Source organism: Barbus barbus (assembly GCF_936440315.1).
Source record: "Barbus barbus genome assembly, chromosome: 48".
NCBI lineage: Eukaryota > Metazoa > Chordata > Actinopteri > Cypriniformes > Cyprinidae > Barbus > Barbus barbus.
In genome coordinates, this window is record NC_136726.1 from 2,304,751 (window position 1) to 2,323,545 (window position 18,795).

Below are 18,795 nucleotides of genomic sequence, written 5' to 3' on the forward strand. Positions count from 1 at the left end.
ATTCAGAGGCTGACCTTCCACAGTGTGGATTTTTTGTTAGTTTGGGGTTTATAATAGCTATATGACCCTGAATGACTAACTGCTACTGAAAAACGTAAAAAAATACCTTACACACAAAGTTTTAAGTACTGCAGAAGTGTTTAGACACACACAGACATCACGAATCAGCATATGAATCTCAACAATGGTGACAATCAACAAAATAGATAAACTCCTAATACAATATAACTCAACACAAAAAAAGCAAAAATAAAGGCACATAGTAAGAATGAAAGACAATATGTGGACAATTCAGTGGCATAATTTATTCATGCCGCAATGCATGCTGGGAGTCATGGGTGAGTTTTGTACTGTGGTGGTACCCAGCATGCATTGCAGCATGAAGCTTTTGATTGTCACCATTGTTGAGATTCATACACTGATTTTTGATGTCTGTGTACTTTTGATGCCATAGTACTGAAGAATTTGAGCGTAAGGTGTTATTAAAAATTTTACAGTAGCAGTTTGTCATTCATGGTCATATAGCTATTGTAAACATCAACGTCAAACAAAATGTTTTCAATAAATCAACTAAACTTCTGTTAATTTTCAAATAATTTTTGTAGACATATGACGAAAATAAAGTCAAATTGTAATGTGTGAAGCTGGTGATGCTGTTTGTGGAGTTGTTTACTCTAAGTGCTTAAGTTAAAATCATGTTTTTAGTAACTTTACTATTACAAATTAAGTGTTTGCAGTTTTATGTTAATAAATATTCCTTTTCTGTCGACTCAAATTAAATAAGATAACCAAATGTTTACACACCATCACAATAATTTTACAGCATGCAAGAGTTTGCTATATTTTTACAGTACAATTGTAATTACTGATTTACAGATGTAACAATTTATAAGCTCAAAAGGGAATTGTATATAAATAAAATTATGATTACAATTATTTATATCGGCTGACAGTAATAACTGTAGCAAAATTAAATTGCCATCAAATGATCTGTCCGTCCAGCGAACATTCAGTGCAAGTTCATATCAACTCTAAGAAAGGATATTTTCTTGGCCACAGAAAACACCTTCTTAAGTATTAATACATTAGAGCATGTAGTAAGGGTCAAAATCTTAAAGGGACATTAATTTGCAAGGCAGAACCAGAAACTCATGTAATTTGTGCACACAACTTTTATTAACTAAACACTAACGCAAAATAGTCTAACAATCAAACAAACAAACATACATACGTACAATCACTCATACATGGGGAAAGGGCAAATGAGAGTTGATGGATGAAGCCATCAGGAAACCCAGAGAATGCAGTTATGGAGAAAGTCATTTAACCACCTGAGTAAAACCATCAGCACCATTTATAATGGGGTCTATTCTATAACTTATACTAAACCTCTGTTTCGTTTAGTTAAATGTTATACTTGCACTGCCTTTGGTCGGGTTGAGTGTCCGGAATGCAATCTCAGATGAAAATCTTAATGGTTTCAAAGTTTTGGACTCCCGATCACGTTCTTCCGGGTTGAAGAGTGATGAATTCCAAAGATGTTCTGAGGTAGAAATGTTCTTCCAAGTAGTGAGTGGAAAAAGAGCTAAGAAAGAGATCTGCTGAGGTCCAAGGAGCTTGGTTGAATGGAAAGACAAGGCCGCAAGGCACAAAACTTAAGGTATTCAAAAGAGTTTTAGCTCACATCTTCCTCATCCTCTTAGGATCTAACAGAACCGCAGACTGCCGGGGCTTCACTTACGTGAGAGCTTTATCTGCTATACAGGTCACACCTCTGGTGAAGAGCCAATGGAGTCCTGAATTTTTGGAGGGAAAGTTTTACGATTCTTTGTTTCTGAACATGGTAATTTGCATAGGTAATTCAGCTGGGTTAATGCACAAACTTCTAAAGATTCTTAAGACACTAATATGTTGCATAGATATCAACGTAATATTCACTCTCAATTAGATCATCCGAAGACGAATTGATAGAGACTTAAACATGATACAGCTAGAGTGATATTAACTAGTGATCTATCATAAGCATGCATAAAATGGTGTACAATACACAAAAACATATACAAGAACAGTAATAATATACACAATGACCTGAAGATGTGTGTTCATTCAAAGAAAGGTTTTTCTATGAATTAATTAGAGAAGATTCCATTTCTCTTTCCTAAGGGGCAAAGAAGTGAGTTCCCGTATTTCTTTGAGCAATAAAACAAGTGTTATCAGATGGGTTGCCATTGAACCAGAGACCTGTTCTGCCTTCTTAGGTGTTAGATACATTTCGGGGGGGAAGGGTCCACAGACCCTCATAGTTGGCCTTTTGGTTCGGTGAGGGAGCATAAGAGATTGTTTGTTAAATATAACAAATATTTGTGTGTCTGATTGGTCCAAATGTTACACAGAACTTTTGTAAATTTACAGTCTTACTGGCAACCAAAATTGCCAGTAAGTTTCTGTAAATTTTACAGCAATTTGTTACAGTGTAGGCTATCTGAAGTTACTGTATATAATATAAAATGTATTTGACATGAAACCCCTGTGATCAGGACAGGTATCTGAAGTTAATGTATATAATATAAAAGGTATTTGACACGAAACCCCTGCGATCAGGACAGGTATTTGAAGTAAATGGCTTTTCCCCAACTGCGCATGATCAGTGACCTATGCAGATTCTCAAATAGGCCACGTCTACTTGATGACGCAGTTTAGATTACGCTGTTCTGAAACCCCTGAAAATAAGTGCATCCCAAACAACTTTAACTTCTTTGTTAAAGAATCTAGACCCAGAAGTGCTGGAGGAGACAAAGAATCAAAGGGGACACTGAGAAGTCTTGATAGAAACAAACAGAATCACCTCTGCTTTGCAGAATTTTTGCCAAATCAGGTCCATGACCTGAGAACAAAACCTCCATTCTCTGGGCTTCTGCTGTGCTTTGAAAAGAGGTCTGCTCTTACAGTCAACCACAGAGGTGGGTAGAGTACCCAAAAACTGTACTCAAGTAAAAGTAAAAGTACTTCTAGAAATATTTACTCAAGTAAAAGTAAAAGTAATAGTCTGAATAGTTACTTCAAGTCAAGTCAAGTCTGCTTTATTGTCAATTCTTCCACATGTACAGCACATACATACAGAGAATTGAAATTGCGTTACCCTCAGACCCTTGGTGTAAACAGTTAACATTAAACACGTTCAAATACAGATAATACGGTTTAAACATATGTACATACAACTCTATAGCTATACAAGTAAGGACATTGTAGAAAAAAAATAAAGAAATAGATAAAGTGGCATAAGGCGCATGGCAGATAGTGCAAACCAGTTAAATAAAAACAAAACTGTGCAGATATATTTGTAGTGCAAAAAGAGCTTATCAATCTGAGAACATTGTAGAAAAAAAAAAAAAAAAAAAAAGATAGATAAAGTGACATAAGGCACATGGCAGAATAGATGGAGTGCAAACCAGTTAAATAAACCAAAACTGTGCAGATATATGTGTAGTGCAAAAAGAGCTTGTCAGTCTGAGGACATTGTAGAAAAATAAAAAAGATAGATAAAGTGCACTTGGCAGAATAGATGGAGTGCAAACCAGTTAAATAAACCAAAACTGTGCAGATATGTGTGTAGTGCAAAAAGAGCTTGTCAGTCTGTTAAATTGACAGGAGAACAGTCTTTTTATGAGACTATCCGAGGAGGTAGTTTGCAGTCAATGCTGGATGAGGTAGTGATCAGTCCAATGCTGCACAAGTGAGAGGTGCTGGTCACAGTTTGTAAGTAGGTGGGGGTGGCTGGTCCTGGGGGTGTGGGGAGCCGTAGGTGGGGGGGGGGGGGGGGGGGGGGGGGCGGGTCTCATAGTTCATTGTTGTATGGGGTAAAAAGAGGGGAGGGGGGGCAGGGACGGGAGGGAGTTCAGCTTCCTGACAGCCTGATGTATGAAGCTGTCCTTCAGTCTGCTGGTCCTCGCCTGGAGACTCCGCAGTCTCCTCCCTGATGGCAGCAGACTGAAGAAGCTGTGTGTCGGGTGGGTGGGATCACCTGCAATGCGGGTGAGACGGGTGCTGTAGATGTCCTGGAGGGAGGGGAGAGAGACACCAATGATCTTCTCAGCTGCTCTCACTATTCGCTGAAGTGACTTGCGGCAGGATGCGTTGCAAGCGCCATACCACACAGTGATGCAGCTGGTTAGGATGCTCTCGATGGTGCCTCTGTAGAAGGTGCACATGATGGGGGTCGGGGCTCTGGCTCTTCTGAGTTACTTGAGTAAGAGTAAAAAAGTATCGGATAAAAAAACTACTCAAGTAGTTAGTTACTAGTTACTTTGGATCATAGGTACTGAATATAGTCTATTTTTATTTAGATATATAGATTACATTTATGTAATGTGCATGTGTATACGCACACACACACACACTGCCGTTCAATATATATATATATATATATATATATATATATATATATATATATATATATATTTTTTTTAATGTAATTTATTTCAGTGATGCAAATCAGAATTTTCATCAGCCTTTACCCCAGTCTTCAGAGTCACATAATCCTTCAGAAATCATGTTGATTTATTATCAGTGCTGCTCTTTTTAGCTTTCTATTCATCAAAGAATCCTGAACAAAATGTCACAGGTTCCAAACAATATTAAGCAGCAAAACTGTTTCCAACTGTTTCCAACACTGGTAATAAATCGATATATTATAATGATTTCTGAAGGATCATATGACTCCGAAAACTGGAGTAACAGCTGATGAAAATTCTGATTTGCATCACTGAATTAAATTATATTTTAAAGTAAATTAATTATGTATTATCCTATAACCTCTGACACTGAAACCTCTGAAAACGCCTCACATGACTGCTCTGAACATAACGAAACAAATGCATGTTGACGGATCTTCTGTTCTGCAAAATGTAAACAAATGTAGCCTATATTTTTGCAAGCGTAAATATTGTAAAAATATGAATATTAATTGTGTCTAGAACAGGCCGCTGCGCAGAGCTAACGCGGTTCCGCGGGTGTTCATTTCATTCTCTGTGACAGCTTATTTAATGTATAAATTATACATTGTATTTAATGTAAGGTACATGTATAACAAACTGGTAATGTCATAGTGGTATCGTGGCCTATACCTGTGGAACAGTAGACAGCACACGCGGTGTTCATCTAATAAAAGATCTATATAGCTCCAGCAAACAAGCCTTTGCAGATTTGCTTTCAACTGACTGTAGATCCAAAGCCACGTCTTCAGCGCTCTTGATGTTCTTAAACTCTCTGTTATCTGAGTGAGAACCGCTTCAGAGACTCAGCGCGTGCGGCAGGGACTGAACCAATCATTCAAACTGATTCGTGAACCGATTCACTGGTTTGCCAACTGGTTAGATAAAGCCTTTAAACAGAATCGACTCAAAACAATGAATCATTCGTGAATGGGCATCGTTCATTGAACAGAGAAAAGTAGACTGCGCGTTTGGAATAAACTGAAGCATTTTTAACTTGTATTGCATTAAGATACAGTAACGAGAGGAGAGTCGCCCACAGTAACGAAGTAAAAGTACAGTTTTTTCTCTAAAAATATACTTGAATAAGAGTAAAAGTACCCATTTTAAAATATACTCTAAAAGTATTAGTTACCCAAAAAAAGTACTCAAGTAAATGTAACTCGTTACTACCCACCTCTGGTCAACCATCACAGAACGTGAATTGCCTTGGGGAAAAAAATACCTTACGACCAAAGCAGAATGTGCCTGCACATGGGGCAAGAACGCATGCCACCCTGTCTTTTCAAATACAAGACCACCTTCTTGGTTTTTCATCTTCACAACGACATCAGAGCCCCAGAGGTCTGAAAAGAAGACCCACCACCATCATCTCAAGCCAATATTTGTGCCAAGAGAGCACATATTGGAATACATAAATATTATTACATTCACAATAACTTTTATATAAGTGATGAGGTTGCAGGGTGTTATGACTGAACGCATTTTGTCAAGTGAAGTGAATGTACTCACTCAAGACTGACCCTGTCAGTCGGAATGGGCTGGTGATCTGAATCAAGTTACCATGCTGGTAAAATCCACAGAAAGAGAGGAAGAGGACGTTAATCGATTAGACAACATGAGTTGTCCACTCAAGGTGTCATGTTCACAGAACAGAGAGGGCCTTTTGAATTCTGCTCACTATATGAGATGATTTGCATTTTATGATCACCAAGCACCACAGTTTCAGCTAAAAGTCTTTACTGTTCTACTGAAGAAAAAAGTCAACTACATCTTGGAAAGCCTGAAGGTGAGTAAATTAAGAGCAAAGTTTCATTTTTGGATGAACTATCCCTTTAATCCTGTTCTGTACACGCACATTTCAGTAATATATGGAAGTGACAACTGCATTCTACAGCCAAATCAAAAATAAGGTAGTGAACGTGATAGCAACACTTAACAACATGCTAGAAATGAAATAAAACATAGAAATAAAAACAGTCAATAGAGGATGGCAATTACTTGAGTCTAAAGTGGTTTCTTAGATATCTAATGGGGTTATTACATTTTTTCTATTAAAATATTCAGTTATTTGTTCAATGAACACATTTATCCTAACGGATACAGCACTGACATTTATGTCTGATTATGTCTAATATGGTCTGAAGTAATCTGATGGGGTCTTTAGGGGTTCTGATATAATCTAATAAAGTATGTCAGGATCTCATGTGTTTTTGATAAAGGTTATGACGTTTTGTAAAACCAACAGTAAAGTTTGCCAGGACAAACTGTGACATTTATTTATACTTACATTTTAAAAATACTTTTATTAAAATATTCAGTTATTTGTTTAATGAACAAATTTATCTTAACTTATACAGCACTAAAAAGTATACGCTTTAGCAGTTCATGCGTTTCTTGGGAACTGAGCCTTTGACCTCTGGTTACAGAAACATTTATGCACATTAAGATTTTTCACTGGAAATACAATTTAAAACATTTAAGCATAAACCTTTTGGTGAAATCATCTTACATTTTTTTCAAAACATGCATTTAATCAGGTGCGTGCAAACGTGTTTGGGTGTATGCCTGTACCTGCTGTTGAAAGGCAGTTTTCTTCATCACTGTTATCTTGACAGTTATCCTGTCCATTGCATAGAAAGCTGCGATCTACACACCGTCCATTGTCACAGTGGAACCGTGCAGATGAACACACCAGAGGATTAGCAGCTGTGGAGTGAGGAAAGAGATGAAGAAATTAACAGTATTATTACTGTTATTGTTTCATAGCTCTCTCTCTCTTTCTTCTACTATAATGAATAAAATATTGGTACGGGTAGGTTTTCGCAGGAAATTCGAGCATGGCACTGCGTCATTACATCACTTCTGTAAACATAAAGAAGTTGTCCCGGCTAGTAGACTATCTCATGTGAGGATCCTGCAGATCGTTCAGCCTTTTCTCACAGCAGCTGGAATAATTAAACATATCATTTTGATGGCAGATTGCAATCCAGAAAAAACTGTGTTTATGAAACACATGTGAATGAAATTAAATTATATTCCAGTTTAAAATGTGCTTCTGATAACAGCCTGGGAATACGGTTTGTATTTTAAAGGAAACCAGTTCGAAGGAAGCATAGTTTGCTTTTTGGGTTAAAAGAATTTATTAATATGAAATTCAAATGGCATGACAATTAGATATTAGACTGTACAGAAATTGAAATCTACACACTAATACACACTATACTCATTGTCACGCAATGCTGATGTTGTTGACATTAATATTTTGAGAATAAAGTACACTCTAAGAAATGCTGGGTTAAATATAACCCAGCGCGGGGTTAAAAATGGACAAACCCAGCGGTTGCGTTGTTTTGAACCTGCACGTGGCAGAGGTGTAAAGTCCAGGGGTCAGAACGTAAAAGTCCTGACATATGTTTATTCCACCCATGAACTCAGCAGCTGATTTCACCAGAGGAGGAACCAAGTCGACATGTTTTGTGATTGAAAGCCAATATGCAAGGGAGTGGTAATGAGCTTGAATATTAAGTGATTTTCACCTGAGAAACAAAGGGCCCTCCGTGTGGGGCCATCAGTGTGATTGTGACTGAGGCTGGTAAGACAGAGTGTGAGGAGACTGAAAAAAAGTTTTTTTTTTTTTAATTGTTTGTATTTTATTTACAACACAGTATAATCAAAACATACATAATGAAGGTCAAAAACACATTATTGTGCACACTGATCTAACCACAGAGATGTGAAGAGACTTTGACTCATTTCTGCAACAGATTCTGTTCAACAAGTGAAACAAGTACCTGACATTTACTTATGTCCATGGATTCAAGAAGAAAAAAACAATCAGTAGTAAAGGATCTTGTTTTACCATAGAATATCAGTGTAGATGATCATCAAACTGTGTTCCTCTGAGAGCACTGTACCAACATCAGAAGAAAGTCATCAGGATTCATCTGTGGTTCAGGTACCTGATTCAATAAAATACAAACAACCAAAAACATTTGTGAGCATGTTAACATCAGGAGCATCTATATATATGTTTTATAGACATTTTATATCTGAGAAACTAATTATTATTGTTTAATACGTTATTATAATCTATTTTTGAATAGAGTAGGCTATTAATCATAAACATGTTCTAAACATAGACTCGTAGCATTCATCATGTTACAATGTACTCTCATATTACTTTTATTGTTTTATATAGAGCATGAAAACATACTCGCGCCGTAAGAAATTTAAATACAATGAATTGCCCATCATATTCAAACATTGTAGTCTGGAATTACAGTTTGGGAAAAAACAACTATGATTTTGTAGTCATATAGTCTAGTATGCATGATTTTATAGGAGCTGTTATGATTCTGCAGCAATAGACTCACGTATGCTGTGAACTACAAAAGCATGTACTTTGTACCATAAAAAAAGGATATTTTATATCTGAGAAACTAATTGTTATTGTTTAGCATGTTATTAAATCTATTTGTGAACATTAAACATTCTTCTAAACATTCTTAGATGCTAGCATTCATCATGTTGTCGTTTGGGAAAAACCCAACTAAACACGTTCAAGTTTGTCACAATAACACGCTAACTGATGCAAAAAAGAAGCATTACTTACTCATCAGATCGATCTTATCTTCTGGATGAACTCTTGCTCTTCTTTTTAGGGAATTCCAGCCTTTACTCAACGCGTCTTCTTCCAGAAACGAACAGTAGCAGCGATGAACTCTTCACTGACTTTTTGTTTATGTTGGGCATCTCCATGCGCGCGGGTCACGTGGTTATTATTATAATGAGTTAGACTGGACAGACTGAACATCGTGTTGGTTTCATACGGATTACTTTATCACATAATGTTTGTTTTCGATATGATTTACTTCATTTGAAAGTAGACGCTTTCTATAGAGATCACTCTCATGTTTCTGTGTTGAGTATTTGCTGAGTTACACTTCATTTTAGTGACGCGTTACTATAAACAGATCTCGGAGACGGAGAAGACAGAGAGCGCACCCTGTTTGTTTTCTTTTTTCCCCAAGTTTTGTTGTAATCGTGAGTGTACACAAAAAAAAAAAATAGACACTTCACCGTTTCGATTGATGTATAACACTTATTTATGTGACCAAAATCAACAGAGTATTTTTAGTGTCTTTTGCACTGATGTTAAAAAAACCGAGTTGGTATCGCCGGCGATACAGCGGGCCCCAGAGGGTTAAATGATGATTGTGCATTAGTGATGAACACCTGCTGTTATTGAGAATTACAGAGGATCAGATGTTGGTTTTATTGGTTAAAATGATGCCACCATCATGGAGACCAATGTTTGCTTTAGTTGGGCTCTTGACCTTTGACTCCCACGTTACGTCTCTTTCTGTAACAATGCATGTGGTGTTGTAAAGCAGAGCGATCAGTGATCTACAGCAAGCAGCTATTAGTTTTTATGTGATGAGATAATCATAAGACACTGGCATGATAGCATTCAAAATAACTTTTATTAACTTATGTTTATATTTTGAATAAACAACCCTGTGAAACTAGCGCAGGCAAAGAAAGTTTTGTGCTAATGATTGTGAAATATTTCTAAAGCTACTGTGTGTAATGTATATAAAAATATAAGTTCCAGGAGCATTCAGACACACACAGACATCAAGAACCAGCATATGAATCTCTACAATGGTGACAATCAACAAAATTCTTCATGCTACAATGCATTCTGGGTAACACCATAGTAAAACCTCCCATCATGCACTGCAGCATGAATAATTATTGTCACCACCGTTGAGGATCATATGATAAGTGTTCATGTCTAAAAGCCCAAGCATAGTGATGGGATTTCTGGCTCTTTGAGGGGATCTGGATCTTGGCGAAAAAGAACGGCTCTTTTAAATATTTAGTCAGTTTTAAGAAGCCAGCTTGGGGGCATCTCAGTTTATACTGGAAATAATCACTGGGAGGAATGATGAGGTGAGATTTGTAGTCAAATAATTAAAACTCAATAACAATATCTGAGTTTGAATTATTCTGAAATATTGATTATTACCTCATTTGTCATGTGTGGACTATATTCCATAGGGTTGCACAACATCCCTCTGCTTAGACAGTGACATCACTATTTTGGATTTACCTTTAGTACAAAGTGTGTGTATGTGCAAAGCTACGTTGACTTATGTTATTCATACAATACCTACTCACAAGTAAACATCAAAAACAAAGCCGGCTGCAATGAATGTCTGTGCAAAACAGCTTTTACTACAAACACTTCCACACAAGAACATTGTTATCACACAAGAACATTTTGATAGAAAACAAAAAATATTTAAAGTTTTAAATATATACTGTAGATAAAATTAGAATAAATAAAATGGAAATGTCTACATACAGTCCACTATTACTACTATTACTACTGTAAACTTTGCAAATAAGAGATCAGCCCCTTCAAGTTTTAAATGAACACAAAATGCAATGTAAATAAATACAAAACAGTTCCTTACTTTATGGCTTTTTCTGCCTCTCTTTCTTGTCCTTGGGCATCTGTGTGAAACACGCATAAGAAAAAAAGAACGACACAAAGAACGGCCCCCCCCCAGCCGCGACTCGGCTCCCATCGTTCATGTTTATACGCCGTTCAAAAGAATCGGTTCGTTCGCAAACGTCACAACTCCACCAAGCTAATACAGTTCTTTTTTTTCCCCTGCTATTTAAGCATTGCAGTGGCATTTAAGATGAGTTTTTTTCACAGTTCTGTAATAGCTGAATGTCAGTAAATAAACCAAAGAGAGACCACTTCATGGCATTTGTTCAAATGAGGGGTAAGTAGAAAGTGTTAGCTAATCTGTTACTTACAATATTGCAACTGCTCAGAAACAGATTAATTTGAATTAGTAGAAGAGCACAACTAAAGCAAACACTGGTCTCCCTGATGGTGGCATCATTTTAGCCAATAAAACATCAACATCTGATCCTCTGTAATTCTCAATAACAGCAGGTGTTCTTCACTAATGCACAATCATCATTTAATTAGTCACTTAATTATCTCATTAACTTTAACTCTTTGAGGACTTGCTTGTGACTTGAAAGGAATGACTTGGTTCCTCCTCTGGTGAAATCAGCTGCTGAGTTCATGGGTGGAATAAACATGACAGGACTTTTACGTTCTGACCCCTGGACTTTACACCTCTGCCAAATGCAGGGTCAAAACAACCCAACCGCTGGGTTTGTCCCTTTTTAACCCAGCATTTTTTAGAGTGTATAACAATAATAATAATTTGCATGGTTTGATGTGATATGAGCTAACCGATCGTTAGATTTAATCACCATTGGTAGCGCGATTTATTGTAATGCTTTTTTCCTTAGTTGGGCAGAACAAACGTGGCAGACTTGTTACTTGTTCAGATGACAATATATGGTGAAAATTCTTATTTGGGTCAAATATTCCAAGATGTAGGCTAGAATCTGTGATTGCGAAGTACAGTAAATATCCACACCGGTGCGGTGAGACTAAAGGTTCTGTCTGGAACTGCAGATACAGCGGTTTCCCCAGTAACGGCTGTACACAAAGCATCGCTGGCTCACAAATGCTACTGTATCAGACATTATACTGTATGTCGGTGAGATGAAACGATAACGCCATTGAAACGTCTCTCAAGGCGGTCGGTTCACTTCAGAGATGCATTATTATAAAAACACCCGCGCTGCGTATTGACTTTGAAATGTTTATTTTATTAATTCACTTTAGTCGTGACCATGGGCATTTTTACTTACTTTTTACACGACTTGAAAGCGCAGACTCTCCCATAAAAAAAGCAGACTTTACATGAGACTTTATTTTAACCATAATTTGTATTTGCAATTTTAAAGCCAATGCTGACTGAAGCAGCAACCTCCCGACAGGTTTTTATCTCCCGCTCTACTCCATCAGAGAGCACGCGTCAACAAATTTGTTGTCATGGGAAATAAGGTCAATACATGCACAAGTTGAGCAGAGCTGTTTTCATTTTATGCAAAAAGCATTTAGTCTAGAAAGTGAACTAACGTTATTCCGTAATGAAGCAAATTATTATAAAAATATTGAGAGTAGTGATTCTAAGAGCCAGCGGTTCCATGGCAGTCTGTTAATAAAAAGGACTTTCCAAACAGTTTGTCCACATGAAAGTTTTAATCTATGGCATCAGCTCGACTCACACAGACATTAAGAATCAGCTTATGAACCTCAACAATGGTGACCATTTAAAAATAAAAATAAAATAATAATCATGTTGCAATGCATGCCGGGTACTAGCATAGGACAAAACTCATCAGTGGCTCCCAGCATGTATTGCTGCATGATTTTTTATTTTTTTTAATGGTCACCATTGTTGAGATTCACAAACTGATTCTTGATGTCTGTGTGAGTCCAGCTCCTGCCATTGATTAAAACTTTTTTTGTGGACAAACTGTTTGGAAAGTATTTATATTAACTGCCTGTCATAGAACCACTGGCTCTTAGAATAATTTTCACTAAAATCAATGTAACATCCATTTAATTAGAGATTAGACACACATCGAGTCTATGCTCACTCTAAATGATATCAGCTCACTAACATATAATTCTCATTACAAATATACAGCAACTAACTACTGATCATTTTCCCTGGGCTTTCAAGTTGTAACAAATATGTTCAAGGAACACATAATTACAACAACCAAAGAAAATAAAAACCTAACCCAAATGTCAAGAGCGCAACTAAAGCAGACACTGATCTCTAACATGGTTACTTCAAATGAAAATAAATCAACATCTAAACCTTAGTTAATTCTCAATAAGATCTTCTGTAGATGTCTGACAGAAATAAAGCCAGTCTGGTTATTAATAAGTGGAGCTGGTGATGTAGTTTGTGGGGTTGTTTAATCAGATTTTGAGAGATTTAATGCATTTTATTTCAGTTGATTTCATCTAAGGCGATGGTGTTTCTCTTTTCTTAAGTGTTTGTTGTTTGTTAACAGCAGGTGTTCATCACTAATGCTCAAACAGCACTTAATTAATCACTTAATTACTTAACTGCAAGTTTTAACACTTACATGGTTTAAACCAAGGGGAATTTGTTTACTCAAACGGTTTGAGTTACCCTAACTTGTTGGGTTTTACAGTGTAGTTGGACCTGGATACATGTTGATGAAAGTTCGGCATGACCTGCCTGAGGCTAGCTTTGTTGAAGTCTCCCGCGATGATACAGGCAGCGTCAGGATGTTTGTTAATGTAGCCGCTGAGCACATCGTGGAGCTTAGACAAAGCCAAGTGCCTGTGGTGGAATGTACACAGCAGTAACAATGATCGATGAAAACTCCCAGCTCTCCACTTTTAAGCTTCTCTCTCCAGCATCTCCACTTTTAAGCTTCTCAAACTGTAAACAATGCAACTGCACATTTTACAGTTTACGAAACCTTTTGGGTCTCAAATACAAAAAAATGGTATTTTCTTGAGACTACATAAAAGCCCTTGTCAGACCAACAAAATTACCCCAAATGTTGTCCTAACGAGTCAAATACAGTTGTCTGAACAAAGAATTTCATATTGTTTAAATGTTAAGGCTTTGTGAGTTCCCAGCATGCACTGCAGCATGAATAAATTATGCACTTACTGTTATAGTATTATTGTTTTTCTGTTTGCTGATTACATTTAAACTGTTTTGTTGTTGTTTTATCATTATTGTTAGTTATTTGTTGTACTGTGCTGTAAAGAGCTCATCTTTTTAACATTTGTTGATTGCCACCATTCTTGAGGTTAGTGCGTCTAGTTTTGAGGCCTAGCGTATGTTCCCTCTCTTTTATCTATTTTCTGGATAAATTAGTTTTGTAAGTTGTCTTACAAAGACAATGTTGTTTATGTATTTGACTGTCTTTGATTATTTTGTTAGTAATTTGCATACAAACATAAGTTCAATACCACGGTGACTTTTTTTAACCTTCTTTTTTTCTTCCAAGAAACAGAGAAAAATAAGTTTCATCAACATTCAAGATAAGCAAAACTTGCAGTTATAGTTTTATTTTATAACATTGTGTAAATGCTAATTAGAACAAAACATCTTTGTCCATAAAGCTCACAGAAAAAAATTCACAGAACATAATTTGAGACACATTGGAATAGCATTACAAGTCTTTTTAACTAACAAAACTGTGTTAGCTGATCAAAAAAAAGAGACTTTACTCAGTGACTTGGGTTGAGTGAACTCAAAAAAGCTGTGCAGCAAATTGCCTTGAAATTTTAAGTTGTCAACTTTTTATTTTTTTACATTGCAGAGAAAATGGAGGAACTGGTGTATGCTGGGACCAAACTCTCACACTCTTTTGCTGCAAGCCCACAGATATCAACTAAAAAAATCACTAAATCACCAAAGCCTGTGGGTGAGAGGTGTCCGGCCGCTTCCACAATGCCAGGGCCCAAACTCTCCGCCATTTGTTGTAGGTGAACCAAAAACAACTGATAACAGCTCTCAGTGATATGTGTCGGTCCCTGCTATGTTAGCAGCAACATTCACAAATCTTTACAGAACAAGCGGGAACCCAGTGTGCCTGTAGCTTTCTCTATTTCTGTTTTATCATCTGATAGAAAGTCTGAGGCCTCAAGTCGTATGGCTGACCCATCTAATCTGCGGCCTATTATGCATCAAACTAAGATTGCTGTAGAGACACAAAATAGTGCCATCAAGTTAACATTTTTAAACATCCGCTTGCTATAATGGATGAAATAAATCATTTCTGATCACTGACTTAACCACAAACAACCTGGATTTTATGTTTCTAAATGAAACATGGCTAGAAGACAGCTGCAGTGCAACAGTCCTCAATGAAACATCCCCTCCTAACTAGTGTTGCTTTCGTCAACAACAATTATGACGAAATATCGTCGTCAACGAACCTTTATCACGTGACGAAAACGAGACGAGACGAGACGTAAATGCTGGTCATGTGACGATGACGATAACTAAATGTATAATGCAATATTGTTGACGAATAAAAACGAGACTAAATGTGGTCTTTGGGCGATGTGTGTGTACTTCTAACATGTTTGGTTGGAAGACGCTCTGATTTGAATTTACAACATTTATTTTACCGTGTCTGGAATGGATGTATTCTTGAGTCTACAAGGTAACAATAATATAATAAGATAACCTTGTTTGAAATGGGTTTGGCTAAAATAAAATTTTGGTTTCGTCTATACTACATTACTAGGTACTTATACTATATTGACTGGGTTAAATAGAATTGTATAACTAAAAAGAGACTAAAATACAATTTTCATTGATGAAAACTAGACTAAAATGTCATGGATAATTCTGACTAAAACTAGACGAAAATCATCATCAGTTTTCGTCGACTAAAACCAGACTAGACTAAAAGGAGTATGAACTTGACTAAAACTAATAAAAACTAAAATGACAGCTTCACACAAAGACTAGACTAAAACTAAAATTAAAACAGGCCGCCAAAAATAACACTACTCCTAACTTTACTTTTATAAGTGTCTGCAGAACTGTTAGGAGAGATGGAGCTGCTCTATTTAAAGATGTCCATCAATGCAAGCAAGTGTCATTTGGTCAGTACTTGTCTTTTGAATATATATAGGTATTGTGCTGAAAGGTGCACCTTTCAGCAAAATACTTATCTATCTATCTATACTTATCTAGTAAATATTTATCATTATTTACAGGCCTCCAAAATACTCTCCAGCCTTTGTTGAAGAGTTCACAGAACTGTTATCAATGATTTCCTCAGAGTTTGTGTGTTTTGCTATTGCATTTTAATATTCACATAGATAATGCAGAAAACAAAACTACAAAAGAAATCATAACTGTTTTAAACACTTTTGACCTGATTCAGCATGTGCATGGACCCACACACAATCGTGGGCACACTCTAGATTTACTCATCAGTAGAGGTGTAATCATTTCATCCTCCGTTATTAAGGATGTAGCACTATCTGAAAATATTTATTTTCTTTGATGCATTGATCTCTGCTACCACTGAATCTAGATCTGTTTCTGTAAGAAAGAGATGCATTAATGAAAACACTAGTGTGCTATTTATGGAGGCTATATATTTAACACCAAGCATTTCTGCAGACTCTGCTGATCTTCTCCTTGATTTCTTTAACTCAAAAGTTAAGATTGTTTTTGATGATATTGCTCCTGTAAAAGTCAGTAAGAAGACTGGCAGACAAAAATCACCTTGGAGAAAATCAACAGCAGTTCAGAGTATGAAAAGACAATGCAGAAAAGCTGAGCGGATGTGGCAGAAGACGAAACTTGAAATTCACTATAGCAGCTATAGAGACAGCCTTCAAGCTTTCAATGTGAAACTAGCCACAGCTAGACAGACCTTCTTCTAAAACTAAACAAAATAGTAACTTAAACAACACTCACAATCTTTTTGCTACTGTTGAGAGACTGACACGTTCCCCCCCACAGTCAGATTCCCAGTGAAACGCTCTCCGACAGCAAATGCAATGAGTTTGCTTCCTGCTAAATTTAGGAAGAAATAGTACAGCACCTTAAATCGTCAACCTTCTATCTTGACACACTTCCCACATCTTTTTAAAAAAATGTGCTTAACTGTTTAGAAGCAGATCTCTTAGAAGTAGTGAACGCCTCACATTTTTCTGGGACTTTTCCAAACTCCCTGAAAACTGCAGTTGTTAAGTCCCTTCTGAAAAAGAGCAATCTTGATAACACCATATTGAGCAACTATAGACCAATATCAAATCTTCCTTTTATAGGCAAGATTATTGAAAAGGTAGTTTTTAAACAGCTGAACAAATGCTTAAACTCAAATGGGTACCTGGACAATTTGCAATCTGGTTTCCGACCGGCTCACAGCACAGAGACAGCGATCATTAAGATAATAAATGATATCCGCTTTAATTCTGATTCTGGGCAAAATATCAGTACTGGTACTACTAGACCTTAGTGGTGCGTTTGACACTGTCAATCATAACATACTTCTAGAGAGACTGGAAAACTGGGTCGGGCTTTCTAGGATGGTACTCAAATGGTTCAGGTCATACTTAGACTTATGACCTCCTATACTCACATAATAACCTCTCCCTTCTAAGTGGACGTCCATGACATGCGGATTCCCAATAGCCTGAATTCTTGCACCGCTCTTGTTTAGCCTGTATATGCTCCCACTACGTCAAATAATGAGAAAGAACCAAATTGCCTATCACAGCTATGCTGATGATACCCAGATTTATCTAGCCTTATCGCCAAATGACTACAGCCCCATTGACTCCCTCTGCCAATGCATTGATGAAATTAACAGTTGGATGTTCCAAAACTTTCTTCAGTTAAACAAGGAGAAAACTAAAGTCATTGCATTTAGAAACTAAAATGAAGTTCTCAAGGTGAATGCATACCTTGACTCCAGGGGTCAAACAACTAAGTCAAGAATCTTGGTGTGAGTCTGGAGACAGACCTTAGTTTCAGCAGTCATGTCAAAGCAGTAACTAAATCAGCATACTATCATCTCAAAAACATTGCAAGAATTAGATGTTTTGTTTCCAGTCAAGACTTGGAGAAACTTGTGCATGCCTTTATCACCAGCAGGGTGGACTATTGTAATGGTCTCCTCACCGGCCTTCCCAAGAAGAATATTAGACAGCTGCAGCTCATAAAGAATTATGCTGCCAGGATTCTGACAAGAACCAGACAATCTGAGCATATAACACCAGTCCTCAGGTCCTTACACTGGCTTCCAGTTATATTTAGGATTGATTTTAAAGTACTTTTACTCATATATAAATCACTCAATGGCCTAGGACCTAAATACATTGCAGATATGCTCACTGAATATAAACCTAACAGACCACTCAGATCATTAGGATCGAGTCAGTTAGAAATACCAATGGTTCACACAAAACAAGGCGAGTCTGCTTTAAGCTATTATGCCGCCCACAGTTGGAATCAGCTTCTAGAAGAGCTCAGATGTGCTAAAACATTAGCCATATTTAAATCCAGGCTCAAAACTCATCTATTTAGCTGTGCATTTATTTTAGCTGTGCACTGTGCTACATCTGAACTGATTGCACTGTATTTTATTTATAATCATTTTCTATTTTTAACTGTTTAAAATTGATTTTAAATTAAAAAAAATTAACATTTTAAAAGTTTGTACTTTTTTTATTTTATTGTTGTGATTAATTTTTATGATTATTTTGCTTCATTTTATGTAAAGCACTTTGAATTACCATTGTGTATGAAATGTGCTATATAAATAAACTTGCCTTGATCCCTGAAGGGGGTAGTAGGAACCTTGGGCACATAGGGGCCTCAGGGTT

The 18,795-nt window shown here is 36.7% G+C and overlaps 1 protein-coding gene across 1 annotated transcript in view; it reads right to left on the reverse strand.

Annotated features, from left to right (window-relative positions):
• The window catches only part of ldlrad3 (low density lipoprotein receptor class A domain containing 3), a 91,532-nt gene that overhangs the window by 22,164 nt on the left and 50,573 nt on the right, over window positions 1-18,795 (reverse strand). Inside the window, exon 4 of the mRNA XM_079411949.1 lies at window positions 7,065-7,199. Coding sequence (XP_079268075.1) covers window positions 7,065-7,199 — 135 coding nt within the window. The remainder of the gene's footprint in view (window positions 1-7,064; window positions 7,200-18,795) is intronic.